The sequence below is a fragment of the Haliaeetus leucocephalus genome, unplaced genomic scaffold (assembly GCF_000737465.1).
Source record: "Haliaeetus leucocephalus isolate CR32 unplaced genomic scaffold, Haliaeetus_leucocephalus-4.0 Scaffold362, whole genome shotgun sequence".
Taxonomy (NCBI): Eukaryota; Metazoa; Chordata; class Aves; order Accipitriformes; family Accipitridae; genus Haliaeetus; species Haliaeetus leucocephalus.
This window is the reverse complement of record NW_010972798.1, coordinates 6830500-6845518: the sequence shown is the minus strand read 5'-3', so window position 1 is coordinate 6845518 and position 15019 is coordinate 6830500. Positions and strand designations below refer to the sequence as shown.

At 44.5% G+C, this 15019-nt stretch overlaps 1 protein-coding gene across 3 annotated transcripts in view; it reads left to right on the top strand.

Moving 5' to 3' along the window:
* Nucleotides 1-15019, top strand: part of AP2M1 (adaptor-related protein complex 2, mu 1 subunit) — a 30917-nt gene continuing 15898 nt past the window's right edge. The window contains exons 1-3 of one of the 3 annotated variants that reach the window (XM_010572986.1): nt 13-73; nt 10183-10220; nt 12733-12845. In XM_010572986.1, coding sequence (XP_010571288.1) covers nt 12772-12845 — 74 coding nt within the window. In that variant the 5' untranslated portion in view covers nt 13-73; nt 10183-10220; nt 12733-12771. Of the gene's footprint in view, nt 74-7869; nt 7872-10182; nt 10221-12732; nt 12846-15019 lie in introns of all 3 variants that reach the window. The other 2 variants (XM_010572988.1, XM_010572987.1) reach the window with 2 other exon arrangements.

Genomic DNA, 15019 nt, shown 5'->3' with positions numbered 1-15019 from the left:
GGGCGCGGAGGGAAGGGGGGGCGGCGGCCGCCATCTTGGGCGCTGGGCAGTGAGCGGCGGCGGGCAGCGGCAGGTGAGGTGCCCCGGGCCGTCCTTCCGCTCCCCGGCAGGGCTTGCGGCCCGCTTCCCTTCTCTGGGTGGCTTCCTGTGGCGGGGCTCGCTCCGTCGACCGCGCCCGGGCGGTGGCTGAGCCGCCGTGGGTGGCGGCTCGCTCAGCGCTCGCCGGGGGTGGGGGTCCGTGGGCCTACCCCGCGGGGCGCAGCGCGGCCCTGACAGGCTTGGGGAGGGGGGGGGGGGTCCCGCGGGGGGAGGTCCCCCGCCGGCTGCCCTTGAGGAGGGGCGCGGGAATGCCCTCCGGAGCTGGGCTGCCCCTTGCGGAGCCGTGTGGAGGGAAGCAGGGCTGCCCCGGGGGGGCTTCTCAGCCCCCTGTGAGGGGGTGCTGGGCGACCCCAGCACTGCCGAGGCTGGCTTATCTGTTCGCACTTTCCCTGGGGTTGAGGGGGTTTATTAATTGCTTCTGTTAATTAGCTCTCTGTCTGGAATATCTGGGGTGGCATCCTTGCGGTGCTGAACCGGGTGAGGGTGGGGACAGAGTCAAGCTCTGTGTGGCACAGGACGCCTGGGCAGGGCCTGCACAGATGTGCTAGGTCAGGCTGAGCAAAGGTCTTGCAGTCGGATCGGGCAGGAGCTTCCCCTAAAATTATTTGCCTGTACTACAGATACAAACGTGAATTAGCTAGGTCATGGCTTGCACACTCTGGCTTCCTCCCTGGAAAACCTGCTGAGGCAGACCATAGCGCTGCTGATGCTAAACTGTGCTTGTTCTGAGGCTTAAAACAGGCTCTTATCCAACGGCTCTTCTAGATGTGTTTCCACTTCCATGCTTCCCTGGGCTAGGTTTTTGGATTCAGTAAAGCTGCAGGAAATGCAGCCTGTGTTTATCGTTTGGTGCAGTTGACTTCTCTCCCCACTAGGAAATGACTTGCTTTTGATCTAGGCTTCTCCCCATAAGCAGTGTGATTCTATGATCTGTTTTCTGCTTGCCTTAGTATGACAAAGCTGCTATCAAGCTTTAGCCTCAGGCTGCCAAAATCTGAGCCTGGAACTTTCCCAGATAGGTGAGTCTGGATGGCTTCTGCAGCTCAGAAGTCTAGGTATTACAGGTTTCTAACTGCATATGGGCTCATGTGGTGTCTTGTTGGGCAACATTTTCCTGAATGCTATCAGAGCTGTAGCTACTGTGGTTTTTTTTTCCTATAGTGAAAGCTGTGCTTGTCCCTGTGAATTTTGCTTGCAGGGACAATCTCTGATCTGATGAGATGCTGCCAAACTGCTGGCTTCCATATTTTCCCTGTCAGAAGCGAGGCATCATTTCTCTTCTGTAGAAAGTGCCATATTACTGACATCTAGTGACAAAGATACCTGGCATTCCTTGGGCTGCAAACTGGCCATGTTTTCTTCCAGGGACAGCATTTGAGATATCCTTAGAGGGTATTATGGCTGGCTTCCTCCTCCTGAGAGTGCACAATTCTGGCCTTTGAAGAGTTGAGTCTTGAGGTAGTGAAGGGTTACATACATCTTGAGTTCATTGAAGCATAGATGACCGGAAATGCACTCCGGTTTGATAGTGTCTCATTTTTTTGGAGGGAATGAGAACAGTCACTAAACAAAATGGGCTTTGTAAAGAAACTTCCTGTGACCCTAGTTAAACTTTTCTTGTCTCATCACTGCATCAAGAAATAATAAAGCCAAGACTGTCTTTTGCAGCATAACACCTTGCACTGGTTTTCTAAGCTTACACTACTAAAGGCCATTAGAGTATCTAAAGGCTGTTCTTAGGGTTAACTGGAGGATGGACAGAAGTACAGCCTGGGCTGCCAAAATATAATTGGTCTGTATGACAGAGTCAGCATCTTTCCTTTAGTGAATGACCTAAAGAGTCAAAAGTTACTAGCAAGCCGTATATTATTTTGATCTTGGCAGGAGTTTGGCAGCTCAGCTAAAAGCTTGCAGACTGAGGCACAGAATGTGAAATGCAGTTATCTACTATTACTGTGGAGCAGAAAGAGAAAAAATGGCAAGTCAGGGCACCTAGGCCATTACTGGTCTGCAGAATACAAGCTTTTGCTCAAACTGCAGTCCGTGTCTCTAACCCCTTCTGTTACAAGATGAATAGAATGCAAGTCACTGTTCAGGTTTCTAGCTCAAGAGCAAAAGCAAGTAGAAGTTGCTTCAGACTGACTTTAAAAGTGCCTTAGAAGAACTGGTAGAAATGGAAGAAGGCGTTTGGACTGTTCAGGTAAGGTTGGACTCAAAATAAGGTGGAGAGGTGTGTTAACTGCTGTTCCTGTGATGTTTTACCAGACTAAGGGAGCTTCTCGTGTTTCCCTGTGTCAGTACTTATCTCCTTTTACTCTTTAGACTGGCTGTGTGCATTATGACACGCAGAAGTAGACTGTAGGAGGAGAGCCTGGTAAGAGTTGAATGTGTTCCTCTTCCTGCCCACTGGTTATGGGGATTTATGGGATTGGGTTTAAAATAGGAATGGTTTCTCTGAAACTGATGGGTTTATCTCAGTAGCTCTTTAGCTCACGGTATGCCTCTTAATTAAATTATGCAGCCTGTCTTTCCCAGGATGAAGTGATTGCAGCTACTCTTGTTTAAAACCAAGTGCAGCCCGTGGCCTCCTGGAAAGTGGCTAATGCAGCCATCTAAGCAAAGCTTAGATGCTTGGATTAGCTGGTGGGGTGATGACATCGTTGTGAGCCTTAAGCCTTTCAGTTTGATAATGGCTAGTGCTAACCTGAAAGGATTGGTTTTCTGAATAACTCTAGTTTGCCAGAGCAGCCTGACTAATCCCCCTCCTGCTTCAACTGTTGTCACTCTTCCAAGATCATACTGATTTCTGGAATGCAGAAACTGTTACAGTTGGTGATTTACCCTCAGCCCTCTGGGTGAGAGCTGCAATACCTCTCCTGGTTTCTTCCCGGATGAGAACTCCAGCAGCTAATGTACCTTGAACTGCTTAGTTAGATAAGCTCATTAATGCACAGAAGTCTTACTTACTGTTAAGTCAGAACCCAAACTTTCTTTTAATAGACTACTAAATGGGTTGGTTGCTTTACACCAGCTTATTAACTGACTTGTGATGGCTGTTTCCTAGATGTGCTGTGTAGATTAGAGAAATAAGCGTTCTTGTTTTCCTTCAAACTAAGTGATGTCTGTGCTGTGGGAAACTTCTAGCCCCTTAATGGGAGTGACAAAGGCCAGAGTAGCTGGGTCTTGGGCTCACTACTGATCATCTTGTGTTTATTCATACCCTGTACTTGATGGCACAGGAAACTCGATGAAGCTAACAGCTTGTCTCACAGTGGGGCTGGGCCAAAATGGCTTTGCAGATGAGCAGGAGTCCCCTCAGCTCTGCTGATGAAGCCTCAGTGGCTTGCTGTGTCTGTGGCTGAGTTGAAGGTAACTGGCAGATCATGCCACGTGCTTATTTTCATTATTTGTAGTGCTAGACTTTTCTGGAGAGGTATCTGTAGTGAGAATAGCACCTGCACAGCTGGCTTAGTGAAATACAGCTGATCCCAAAGGTGTGTTCTAAAATGAATGGACAAATGCACTCAGCGCTATCAGGATACTACCAGTGCTCGCCAAATCCAGAGACTGTTAGTGCTTGGGTGGTAATGTGAAACTGTAGTTATATTGTTAGGGGCAGCCTAAGAACTCCTGTCCCTGCTGTCAGGCTGCTCCTGAGCAGTTATTCTTGAGCTGCCATGTTACCACTGCACCTCTGAAGAGAGAACATTGAGGATTTGCTAGTAGACCTGCCATGATAGCAGCCAGGCCTGGCTCAAGAGTTCAGCAGCTTCTGCCTGCACTGAACTTAGAGAAACTGGTGAGGGAGGATACGGACAACTGCATTTGCACTCTCCTGAGGCAAAAATACCAATGTACACCCGAAGCTTATGGTGGCTCCAGCACTGTTAGGCTGTAGGCACATTGCTAGTGACATGTTTCTTCCAGACAGTACCTCATTCTTTTAGAGTAAGAACAAGCATTTATTGCCTGGATGTGAAGCTGCAGTTACTGCAGCCATGTTGCCTCATACCACTGCAGAAAACTGAGTAACAATTTACTGTTTTTCCTAATCTATTAATTTGAGCATATCAGCTTTTTTGTTTTGTTTTCATTTGTGCAAATACAGTTACAAAAGGCAAACAACTGTGTTCCAAAGTTTGTGGTTTAGGTTGAAGCTAACACTGTTCCTGCTGGCACAGGGAAGAATTAATGGTCTACATGGTGTCAGCTGAAAGACTTCTGGTTATGGGACAAATGCATTGGAGAAAATTACTTGTTTGAATGTCTGTATATCTGCGATTTAAGGTAGAATTCAGCTTTGTCTTTCATACCCTAATGAACAGATGGCTGTGGTACTACAGTGGTGTCTTGTTACTGGTGGGATGCTATGGAGTCTCAAATAGAGAGACCGTGGGAGTCTGATGCACTGAACAAAGGCTGGAGAATTAGTACTGTTCACTTTGATATTTCTCGAAGAGCTGCTGCAGATACAAACAAACTGCTGCAGAGGGAACAAACTACTCTTGTTAGTCCATTCCTTATGTCTGCCTTGCATAGCCCAAGAAAGCTCTGTGCTCTATGTTGTTCATTTTTCTGCAGCTATTCTAGGTCAGAATCCACGAAAAGGCAGTGGAAGTGGAAGGCAGGGCTCTTACATACTGCAGGAGGGAGCTGCTGAATCTCCACTTGCTAAATGCAGGTTTAGTGTATTATCTCATTAGGTAGCTCCCAGTTCAGCCACTTGTCGCATCCCAGAATATGTGAAGCTACTGACAACCCAGCAACAGGATCCTCCTGCCCAAGCCTGTGCTTCTGACTGCACCCATACATTCCAAGTGTGTGGCACAATGTAGGCCTAAAAGGCCAAAGTCTGATGGCTTTTGGAGAACCACCTGTCTTTAGGTCAGAGCTAGTAAATAGAGCATTCTCCCATCTGTGATAGAATCAGTGGACAAAAGCAGGTTTTAAGATACTGTGCTTAATTGCATCTTTATCTTTCTCTGGACTCCCTGCAGCTAACCTGCTGCAGACTGGCTTCTGGGGCTTCACCTAATGTGTTGTGATGGTTTGAGAGGGATACTGTCTAATGCACATCCACTGCACAGCATGAGCAGTGACACGTTTTGAGATGAGTATGCTTGATTCTTTTTGAGGTGCACGTTACCATGTCAGTCACTGTAGGTCCAGCTAATCCTGCTGCTTTTCAGTTATGTAACTACTGAAATGCATTCAGATTCACATCCCAGTGTTGTGTTTTTATGCGTGTTCTCTTTTGTAGCTGGCTGTCTTAATGTTGTAACTTTGCCACAGTTGTTATGAAGGTGTATCTTAATGCTCTCATTTTCACTCAAGTGAAAAGGTGTTCTGGAACGGCATTTCCATGTAGCCTTAACTCCTAGTGGTTTTATAAGCATGTATAAATATGTGGTCTGTCTATGATGCTCTTCATGATCCTTTTCCTTTCTATTTATGGGTTGAAATAGAAGTCTATGGGAATGTGAGGACTTGGCAACAGAGTAGGAAGCATACTGGCCTTAGGTGTTTGTAGGAGCAGTATTCAGGTGTTAGATCTCATTCCTACCCCAGTAGCTAGCTGCTTGAAGAATGCAGTGTATTGGGAGAGGACTGTTGTTCCTAAATTTAAGTGATTAGTCATCAACTGGTGTGAATTCAATATACATGTGGATCTTCTCTGTACCTTAACTAGAATAAATCCATCCATACTATAACTGGAAAACAGGGCTGTAGCTAGCAGCGTGGAGTGGGTCACCATATGTTCAAGCTAGTGAAACAGAAGGAGCAGAACTGCAAAGCTCTGAAAATGCAGTTGATGGACCATTAACCCGAAGGCTTCAGCTAGAGTCATGTTGGTTTTCAGGCACTTAGTGATAAACAGTTGAAGAAGCAATGGGCTTTGCTCTGTGTCTTGCAATGAGCTATTAGCCTGAGGAAACTCAAAAACAGTGTAGGGCAAGCTCCCTAGAAAAGGCTGACTGTGGAGAGGAGCAGAATGAGTCATTGAAAGCTGATTGAGCAATGCTGGGAAACTTTGAGTCATGTCACTTATGCACAGCGAGCAGATGAACCCATCTCCTGTGGTGGATTTCTTACTCTGGGGCCTTCCAATTCCAGCAGTCGTGAGTCACTGAATGTCAGTCTCAAATTAATCTGAGCCCTGTTCCCTGCAGTTCTTAACCATTGCAAGCACTAGGATCTTTCATTTTCAAAGCTGATCTGAAAAGAAAACTATTATTTGAAAACAAGTGGAAGATCATACCTGTACCACTAAAAACCTGTGGAAGATCTGAACTGTACTACTAAAAACCTCATTCTAGTTGCAGTGTAACCTTGACATAGTTGAAACGACTGTCTGTGAAACTTGTACCGAAACACAAATGAGGATCAAAACAAAGCAGGCTTATTTTCACTGCAGCCACTTCAAGGAGAGCCATTGTCATCTTAAAGAGCCATTCTTCTTGCTAAGCTTTAAGCAACTTTCTTTTGCATGCTGCCCTTTGTATAGCTTTCCTCTCATCTGTTCATCTATCTCTGGGCTAGTCATTCTACCTCTTGAGTTTCCAGCTGTGTGGACATGTTCCCATTAGCTGATGGAAGTAACTCTGTAGTAGGGAGGGAGTGCAGTCACTCTGATCTTGTGTCTGGGAGGGGTGTAATGCAAGGCTTGAGCAGAAGACTGGAATGTTGCCAGCATTCCCTGACCTTGTGGGCAAACTTGGTGAAGGCTGGCTGAGAGAACGGCACTGCACCAAACCGAACTTGCTGTAAGCTGTGTTGATGCTGTTGTGCTGTATATGCTTGTGATGCTTGGAACTCTTCAAGATGCTGGACCGCAGAAGTCAGGCGGAGCAAGGAAGGTCTGCTTATAATTGTGTTAAATACCTTGTGCACTTGAGACCTCTTTGGTCCCTGATGTCATTAGATGGGAGTGCAGCAAGAGGTTTATACTGCATGTGTCCTTCAAGTACTGCAGAGACCTAATGGATAGCTAGTACAGTTGGGTTAGTCATCTAAAATTGTTTCCTTGTATTCAGTGTCTTTAGCCCATGTCACTTTGCTTGGTACCTGGAAACACTTTACCAATTGTCTGACACAAATTGAGTTAGGTAAATTGCACTTAAATCTGAATTCAAGTTTAATCTGTGGAGCTGTAAATTTTTTCAGGCTTGAGAAGAATCGTAACTGGTATGGAGGCAAGCTGCTACTACATGTGAAATAACGCTAGTGCATATCTCTCAGGTATATTTATGCTGGTAGGCTGCCATTATAAAACAAACTGGCAGAATGGTCCTGATCCTGTGGCTAAATCTGTAGTAAGTGAAACTGCCACCTTGGGTATTAACCAGGGGTTCACATAGCACAGAGCCTGTCCCTTTCTGACTTTGAGCAAGTTGTTCAATATCAAGTTCCGTTACCAGTGCAGCATGGCAAGTCTCTCTGCGTGCTCCTATTTTGTAGCAAATGAGATTTGCAATAAGAGCAGTTGTGGTCAGTAGTCATGGCGGGGGTTGTGTGTGTAGATAGGAGGGTATTCAGAGTAGTAAGGGTAAAGTAGGTAAAAAAATGGCATAGAGGTGCAGTGATGGGATTACAAAATGGAACACTAAATTCAAGGTACAAAAATGTACAATGGTGCATATACCAGATAGGTGGATTAGGGAGCAAAGGCAATTCTAGCTTAACCCGTAATGTGGTTAATCACCTTGAAGACTGAATTCAGTGTGATCTTGGAGTTATGACAGATGATGAAGTTGTTAGCTTCTTGCTGAGCGGTGGTTTAAAAATGTAAGTAAAATATTGAGACCCCCCCTAGGAAAATGTCAAAGCAGGATATGTATGATTGTTGTATTGTCTATATCATGGTTTGCTTACATCTTGAATAACTTGTACAGTTTTGTGCTCATTTCCAGAAGGAAAACTATTAGAGGAGGGCACTGAGAAAGACCAAAACATAAAGTCATTTCCTTGTGAAGAGCAGCTGAGTAAGGTGGGAACATCACATTCTGGGAAAGGGGCAATGAAGGCAGTGGAGAAGATCTGCAAAATCCTGAGTGGCCTGGAGATAAGAGTATGGAGGCTAGTTCTTAATTACTTCTTCCTGCACTTGAACTGGAGGCCATTAAACAAAGCTGGGGGAAGGAAGAAAAAGGAGGCTTGAAACAAAAAGGAGGGTGTCTTATACAGTGGTTAAAGTCTACAGTTTTATTTTTGCCATGGGATGCTGCTGATGCAGAGATTTGGTAGGAAACTGGGCAAATACTTTAGAGATCCATTGAGAGTTCTAAAATAAACAAGCCATTGCAGGGGGATCTCCTGGGGAGTGTTTTCTTGACCTGTCCTTACTGTTATCTGACTGTCTGTTCATTGCCAATGTTGGAGACCAAGACACTGAGCTAACAGATCTGCAGTATGAACTAATGTGGCTCTTAAATGTGCAAATGAAGCTGGTTAGCTTAGGAGCTAACTGTGCGTGGAAAGTTTGAAGCCTGAACTCAGCTCCTAGTATATTTGTGTAAGGAAGAAGCCCAGCATTTCTTTGCATTGACAAAGAATTTTTTAAAGACTAAAAGCACCTGAATCATGCTGTATCCGCTCTCATCTAAAATGTTTTTACTAACATGTAAGATAAGCAAGCAGTTGACTCTGCTGCCTAGTACTGTGATGCAAATAAAAACGCTGATATTTTTGCCTGTAACTTAAGTGAAGCTATTACAGAATATGTTCTAACCTTAACATATGAGGCTATGCTTTATCATTATCTCAATCAACATTTAAAGGTTGTAGATCTTCCTAAGAGAAGGCTTTTAGTTTCCAGCACAAAGCTTGATCAGCAGTCTTCTACATGTTTTATAGTAATGTAGTAAATATTCTAAATCAAGGCTCTTTCGGAAAGCAATTGGCTTGTCATGCTAGCAAGAGGCTGTGTGTGATCCTGTTGCTCATCAAAGCAGACGTTTCCTTTATGCTAAAAATAGTGAAACAAATAACTTAAGTAGCATTAAAACCCAAGAGGGAGATTATTTTTTTAAGACTAGGATGTGCTTTCTAGGAATCTTCTGGAAAGGGTTTGTAGGATTCATATGATCCAGCTTTGACCAGTTGCATAAGCTTCCAGGAAACTATTCTATACAATGTAAGTCTTAAAGAGGATGCGGGAACTCTTCTTCACCTTTGGTAGCAATAGTCCATATCCAAACGTGGAAGCCAGCACTGTAGCAGTGTGAAAAGACATCCTTGTCTCTTACCTGGAATGGAAAAATACTAATTAGGAAAGCATTCTCTAGAGCAGGCAACAAGTTGCTTTCATAATGCTTCTTTTTTTGTTGTTTTTCATCACTTGGCTTGTGTGAGCGACCTTTCAAATGTATGCTGAATTACAGTTTCAGCATCTGCCAGACTTGTTGGGCAACTGTATTCAAACAGATATTCTCCATGTTTTGGGTTCTAGCCCTGCACATTACTTTTCAGTGGCCTCCTGCATGCCTGTTAGGGCTGTGTGTGTTTCATGTTAAGTAGTTGTGAGTCTGTGGTACAGCCACTTCCTTAGATTTGAGAACCTGGTATTGTTCTGTTGACCAACAGGATTATCTCTGTCTTCTGGTGTGGGGATGCTGGCCTTACTGCCAGCTACACTGTGTGTAGCCTTGGTCCCCCTACATGGGACAGTGAGCACCTACGGAAGGCTTTTCCCACTCTAACTACATGGGAATCTCAGACTGTGTGCTACCTCTGTCATAATAGGTTTGGTTACAGAGTCTTATCCTGGAGGTAATGAAATACTTGTATCCTGAAGTTATGAAGTGTCACTAATGGGAATGGAAAAATAACATATTTGAAAACATCTTCTGTGCTAGATGGAGTCTTAGACATCAAAAAATGTTGATGACAGTGCCACATGAAGCCGCTGACAAGTGGCAGGAGGCAGCCTGTTAATAGCCAGAGACACTCAACCAGCAGAATGTGGGAGTAAAAGCCAGGAAGCTCACTACAGAGCTTTTGGACAACTGCTTGTCTGTCTGTTTCTTGCTGTTTTGACTTAACTGACTTTTTGATTCTTTTTTTCTTTTTCCTTTTAATGAGCAGAAGCAGCCATCTGGTAGCTGAAGACCCACAGCAGAGAAGTATGTGTAATGTTACTCTCTGAGGGCTCATTAGGTGTAGCTAAAAATGTTGGTGTAAAGGATTATGAAATTTAAAAGTTTTTTTTTCTTTCTGAAATTAAAGGTAGTGCCTACACTATAAATCTTGTTTTAGCACAGAAGTGTGTATTGCTTCTGTATTCTTTTTTTTCCTGACCTTTGAGATGCTCTGAGGCTAGGTCATTTTAACTTCATTTTTGCTGTGTTCCTGAGCAAACACATATCAGTTCACTGTCAGCATCTGTCTCTAGGCTAGCCTCTCCCTATCCTTTCCACCCACCCCAGACTAGTGGGTGTAGACTAACCCACCCTAACAGCAGTGTGAAGATGGTTGGTTATCTGATGCTCTGCAGTGCCAAAACCAAGAAATACCTATGTAATCATCCCAAGACTTAGTTACAACGCTTGCCCTATCGCATTTGTAGGGCTCTTCTCTGGACTAAGCCAACCAAGCAGTTGCTAGAGTGGGTATTATGACTTGGACCTAAGTGCATAGGAGTATATATGACTGCAGGAATGGCATCTGGTGAAGTAGCTGTGTATTTAAAAAAAAAAAGTCTTCTGCATCAATAATGTCTACAGCTTTGTAGCTTTCTTCAAAACAATCTTCCTTTGAAGAAAGAGAAGATTAGCTGTTTAAGAGGGTAACTTCTGAGGCACTAGCCCCTGATTAAAGTGGATAATGGTTGAGATCTCCCACTCCAGTGGCACCTTGTGGCCACACTGCTCTCATTTTGGAGTCTGAAGTGTTACTCAGTACTGCTGCTGATGCAGAGGGATCATCAAAGGCTGTAATATTCCTATACGAAAACTATGTAAAAGTGGTAATAAACCAAGGTGTACTTGCTGCGAAGAACCCCCTGCCATATAGTGATGGGCTTGGTGATATCTCAAACAGTTGTGTGAACTGTGTACAAAAAGACTAACTATGAATTGCATCTGATTTGTATCTCGGTCACTGGGGAGACAGACACTTTATAGTAGAAATAAAGGGTCTTTGATTTGCATGTAGTTCCAGGCCTGTGTTTTTTCTTGCATTCAGGGGATAGGCCAGGTACTACTAATACTTGAGGCTTGATCCATCACTGCTGATGAATTGAATGAGAAGTAAGCCTGCATCTATTTCAGTGCTAATTTTAAGCTTCAGTCCTGGCTACAAATTGCAGCCATGTTGAGAGCTTCATGTCCATGACATGGACCTGTTGGAGTGAGTCCAGAGGAGGGCCACAAAGTGATCAAGAGGCTGGAGCACCTCTCCTACGAAGACAGGCTGAGAAAGTTAGGGTTGTTCAGCCTGGAGAAGTGAAGGCTCCGGGGACACCTTATTGCGGCCTTCCAGTACCTAAAGGGAGCTTATAAGAAAGCCAGAGAGGGACTTTTTACAAGGGCTTGTAGCAATAGAACAGGAGATAATGGCTTTAAACTGAAAGAGGGTAGATTTAGATTAGATATAAGGAAGAATTTCTTCACTGTGAGGGTGGTCAGGCACTGGAACAGGTTGCCCAGAGTGGTTGTGGATGCCCCGTCCCTGGAGGTGTTCAAGGCCAGGTTGGATGGGGCTTTGAGCAGCCTGGTCTAGTGGAAGGTGTCCCTGCCCATGGCAGGGGGGGTGGAACTAGGTGATCTTTAAGGTCCCTTCCAACTCAAACCATTCTATGATTCTATGTGTTATAGCATGCATTATAGCTGTATGTACTCATCTAGACCTAAGCTCTTGAGTTGCTTCAGACAAGGTCAGGAAGTAACTCAGCTGGGCCTCTGCCAGAATTCCTGCAGTGACTCCTTAGGTCTGGAACAAGGCAGTTGGTTCCTGGTGGGCTTCCTCACTGAGTCCTTGTTACAGTGTGCCCCTGAGGGGCAGTTCTGCAGCAAGCATGAGGGAATGCTGATCTGGAGAGACTGGCATGTAGTTAAGGCTTAAGTCTGTTGTGGTACATACAGTCTACACTGTGCATTGGGAACACGTGCTTTTCCATATAAAATCCCAGCAGATCAAAAAGTATGATCAGTAACTGCAGCCATAAGGCTGTTTCCCTCTTCTCCAAAGTAAAACACTGTTTCTGATTGTCCTTTATAAGTAAGGAGCTCTGCACTCTCCTCTCCAGGATGTAAGCATGAGGCAGGCAGTTGCTTCCAGCATCTGAGCTGCCTCTGAGTCTCTACCTGCCCTACTGGGCCTCAGCCATGTGCTAGCCTGGCCAGATGTAATAAGATAAATTATGTGAAGTAGCCCACATCATCAGACTTTCAGGAATGTCTCTGAGCATGCCCTCCACTTGTCCCTCCCTGCAATTTGCTAGAGTTCATTACTCCTGTGTGTGTGTGCTATCAGGTCCTCCCCACCACAAGTGCTGTAAGAATTGTCTTCTGGTTGAGGATGTGTGTGACAAAAGGTGTCTGTGCCCTGGCTAGTAACCAGCAGGTGTCAAAGTCTGTGTCTGCTGTACTGCTTGTTGCCATGCAGCCTACTGATACGTGCTCTCTCTTGCTTCAGGTCTTAAGCAACATGGGAAGAGAAGACTAAAGTTCCATCATGATCGGAGGCTTATTCATCTATAATCACAAAGGAGAGGTTTTAATCTCTCGAGTCTACCGGGATGACATTGGGTAAGTGCTTCTGTTGCATCCCTGGTCTTTGCACTTCTGTCTCATTTTGGTGCAGACAACAACCCAAAGCTGCTTTGTTCTGCATTAGCTGTGCATGCATGTAAGACTGCAACTCAACTTGCTGCTCTAGGCTTAGTTCAGAAAAAAATAGTCTTTTAAGCCCTGGTCACCTACAGATGGTAGTAAAGGATGGCCTGCAGGCAAACCTAGGACTTTCTTTTGGATGATAGAGATCTGGCTGTTACTCCAAATGCTTCAGTAACATGGACTGCCACTGTGGGAGTCTACCAGCCTCACTGTAGTGGTTAAAACTTTATGGGAGCAGTAATGTGGAAACTGTCTGCCACGCACTATAACCAGGGCTCTGAATTATTTTCAAACACAGGCATGCAGAAGACGGTCTATGGTCTTGGAAAGTTATGTCTGCAAGCAGTCTTGTAACCATGGCTGTACACTTAAAGCTGGCATTCTGTCCCCCAACTTTGTATGGTAGGCTCATATGTGAAAAGCTTATGTTCATTGGGTGATTAAAGTTGTGGGAAGCACTGAAAGCCTTCAGTAGGTTGTAGGTGTCTCATTGCACTTCACACAAGTGTTATGATGCTCACTTAGGCTGGATCTGTACAATCCTTAGGCTGCTGGTTCCCAGAAGGGATCTTGCTAAAAATTTGATGTCTTATAGGCAGTGGATGGTGCTATAAGGAACCCGGTACCAAGTGATGATAATGCTTGGACTGAAAACCTTAAGTGGCTTTCTTGCACAACACTGTTCTTCCTAGTGGGTTTTCATTAGTGTTAGGCATTAGGTGGAAGTGTAGTAATTGAAGTTAGCAGAGTCAAAATATAGCTAGTGGAAGCTGGGCTGTGGTAGGTGTTAATTCAAAGTCCAATGAGAGAGATCCTTCTGGCCAGTTTAGGAAAAAATAGTTTGTACAAGGTCTCCACAATGAGTAGTGGTAGGATGTGCTGTGAAATAACTTGTTGCCATGAATTACCAAAGACTGTCTAGCCAGTCTGTCCTTCAGACTGCTCTAGTCTGAAGAGTGTTTCCTTTCTGGTTATGGATTGCCTAGTGGAGGTTAAAAGTTGAGGTAGAACTAGTAGCTAGTCAAGTCTTGCACTGTTTTGTTGATGGAGTAGCGGTCAACACCGTGTCTGTAATAAGGCTTCACCTAATGAGCTTTAAATATCTTGGCTTGTTCTCAGTCAGCTAAGGCAGAGTAGAGTGGCTGTTCTAAGGTTAAGTTATTCCAGGACTTCCACACAGAGCTGAGCCAAGGAAGCATTGTATTTCTGAAGCAGAAACCTACTGGCTACGAAGTTTTGCCTCTCCTCTGCTGTACTAACTCCTTTCAGTCTTGTATACTTGTTAGCTGAAGCTTTTCAGAGGAATTCGTATGCCAGATCTGGCTTTGTAAAGTTCCCCTGATGAGTAGGCATCACAGTGACTGAGCCAGACCAGCCTGCATTATAGATAAATTTTGAGAATATGTTTGGGTGGGGGCTAAGGACGCTGTTACTGCAGTTCCTGGCAAAATTTTTTTTTGTATGCTTGCAAACTTAAAGCACTTAAAGATGGGATTGTGCTTGAGCTGATGTTTATTCAAGAAGGCCTTTTAAAGGGCATTCTGGCTGTGGAGATGTGAACTAGGGAGTGAAGTAGCTATTTTTCAGGTAGTGATCTTCTATTGCTTTTTGTCTTGGCTCATTCCTCTTACAAAGTGAGTGACTTGTTCAATACATGATAAAGTACTTCCTGCTGGCTAGCCAGACAAAACTAGAAAATGGGAATTCCTGCCTGATCCTATCTTAACTTTTTCATTTGGCAAACGGTGCCAAAAAGATGCAACTGTTTTCTCTAGGACCTCAGGAGTCAGTGTTCCCTTAAGTGAAATCCTCCATTCGGTTCCTGTGAAAGTGTCAATCTTGTGATTTAGGTGGAGCTGGTGCTGGCTAATTAACCAAGCTTGCTCCCCAAGGTGTTGAATTCCTTTTGAAACAGGCCTTCAAACCTGGTTTGGAATTTTTTTTAGACACGTAACCTTATAAAACAAGTTGTCTTAAAATGACTGTGTCTCATCTTGTGGTGTGATCAAGTGACTGAGAATCTTGCCATTTCCTAGTCTGAACATTAGCATCAGTACCAGGTCTACTTAAAAGTTTTTAGTATCCTA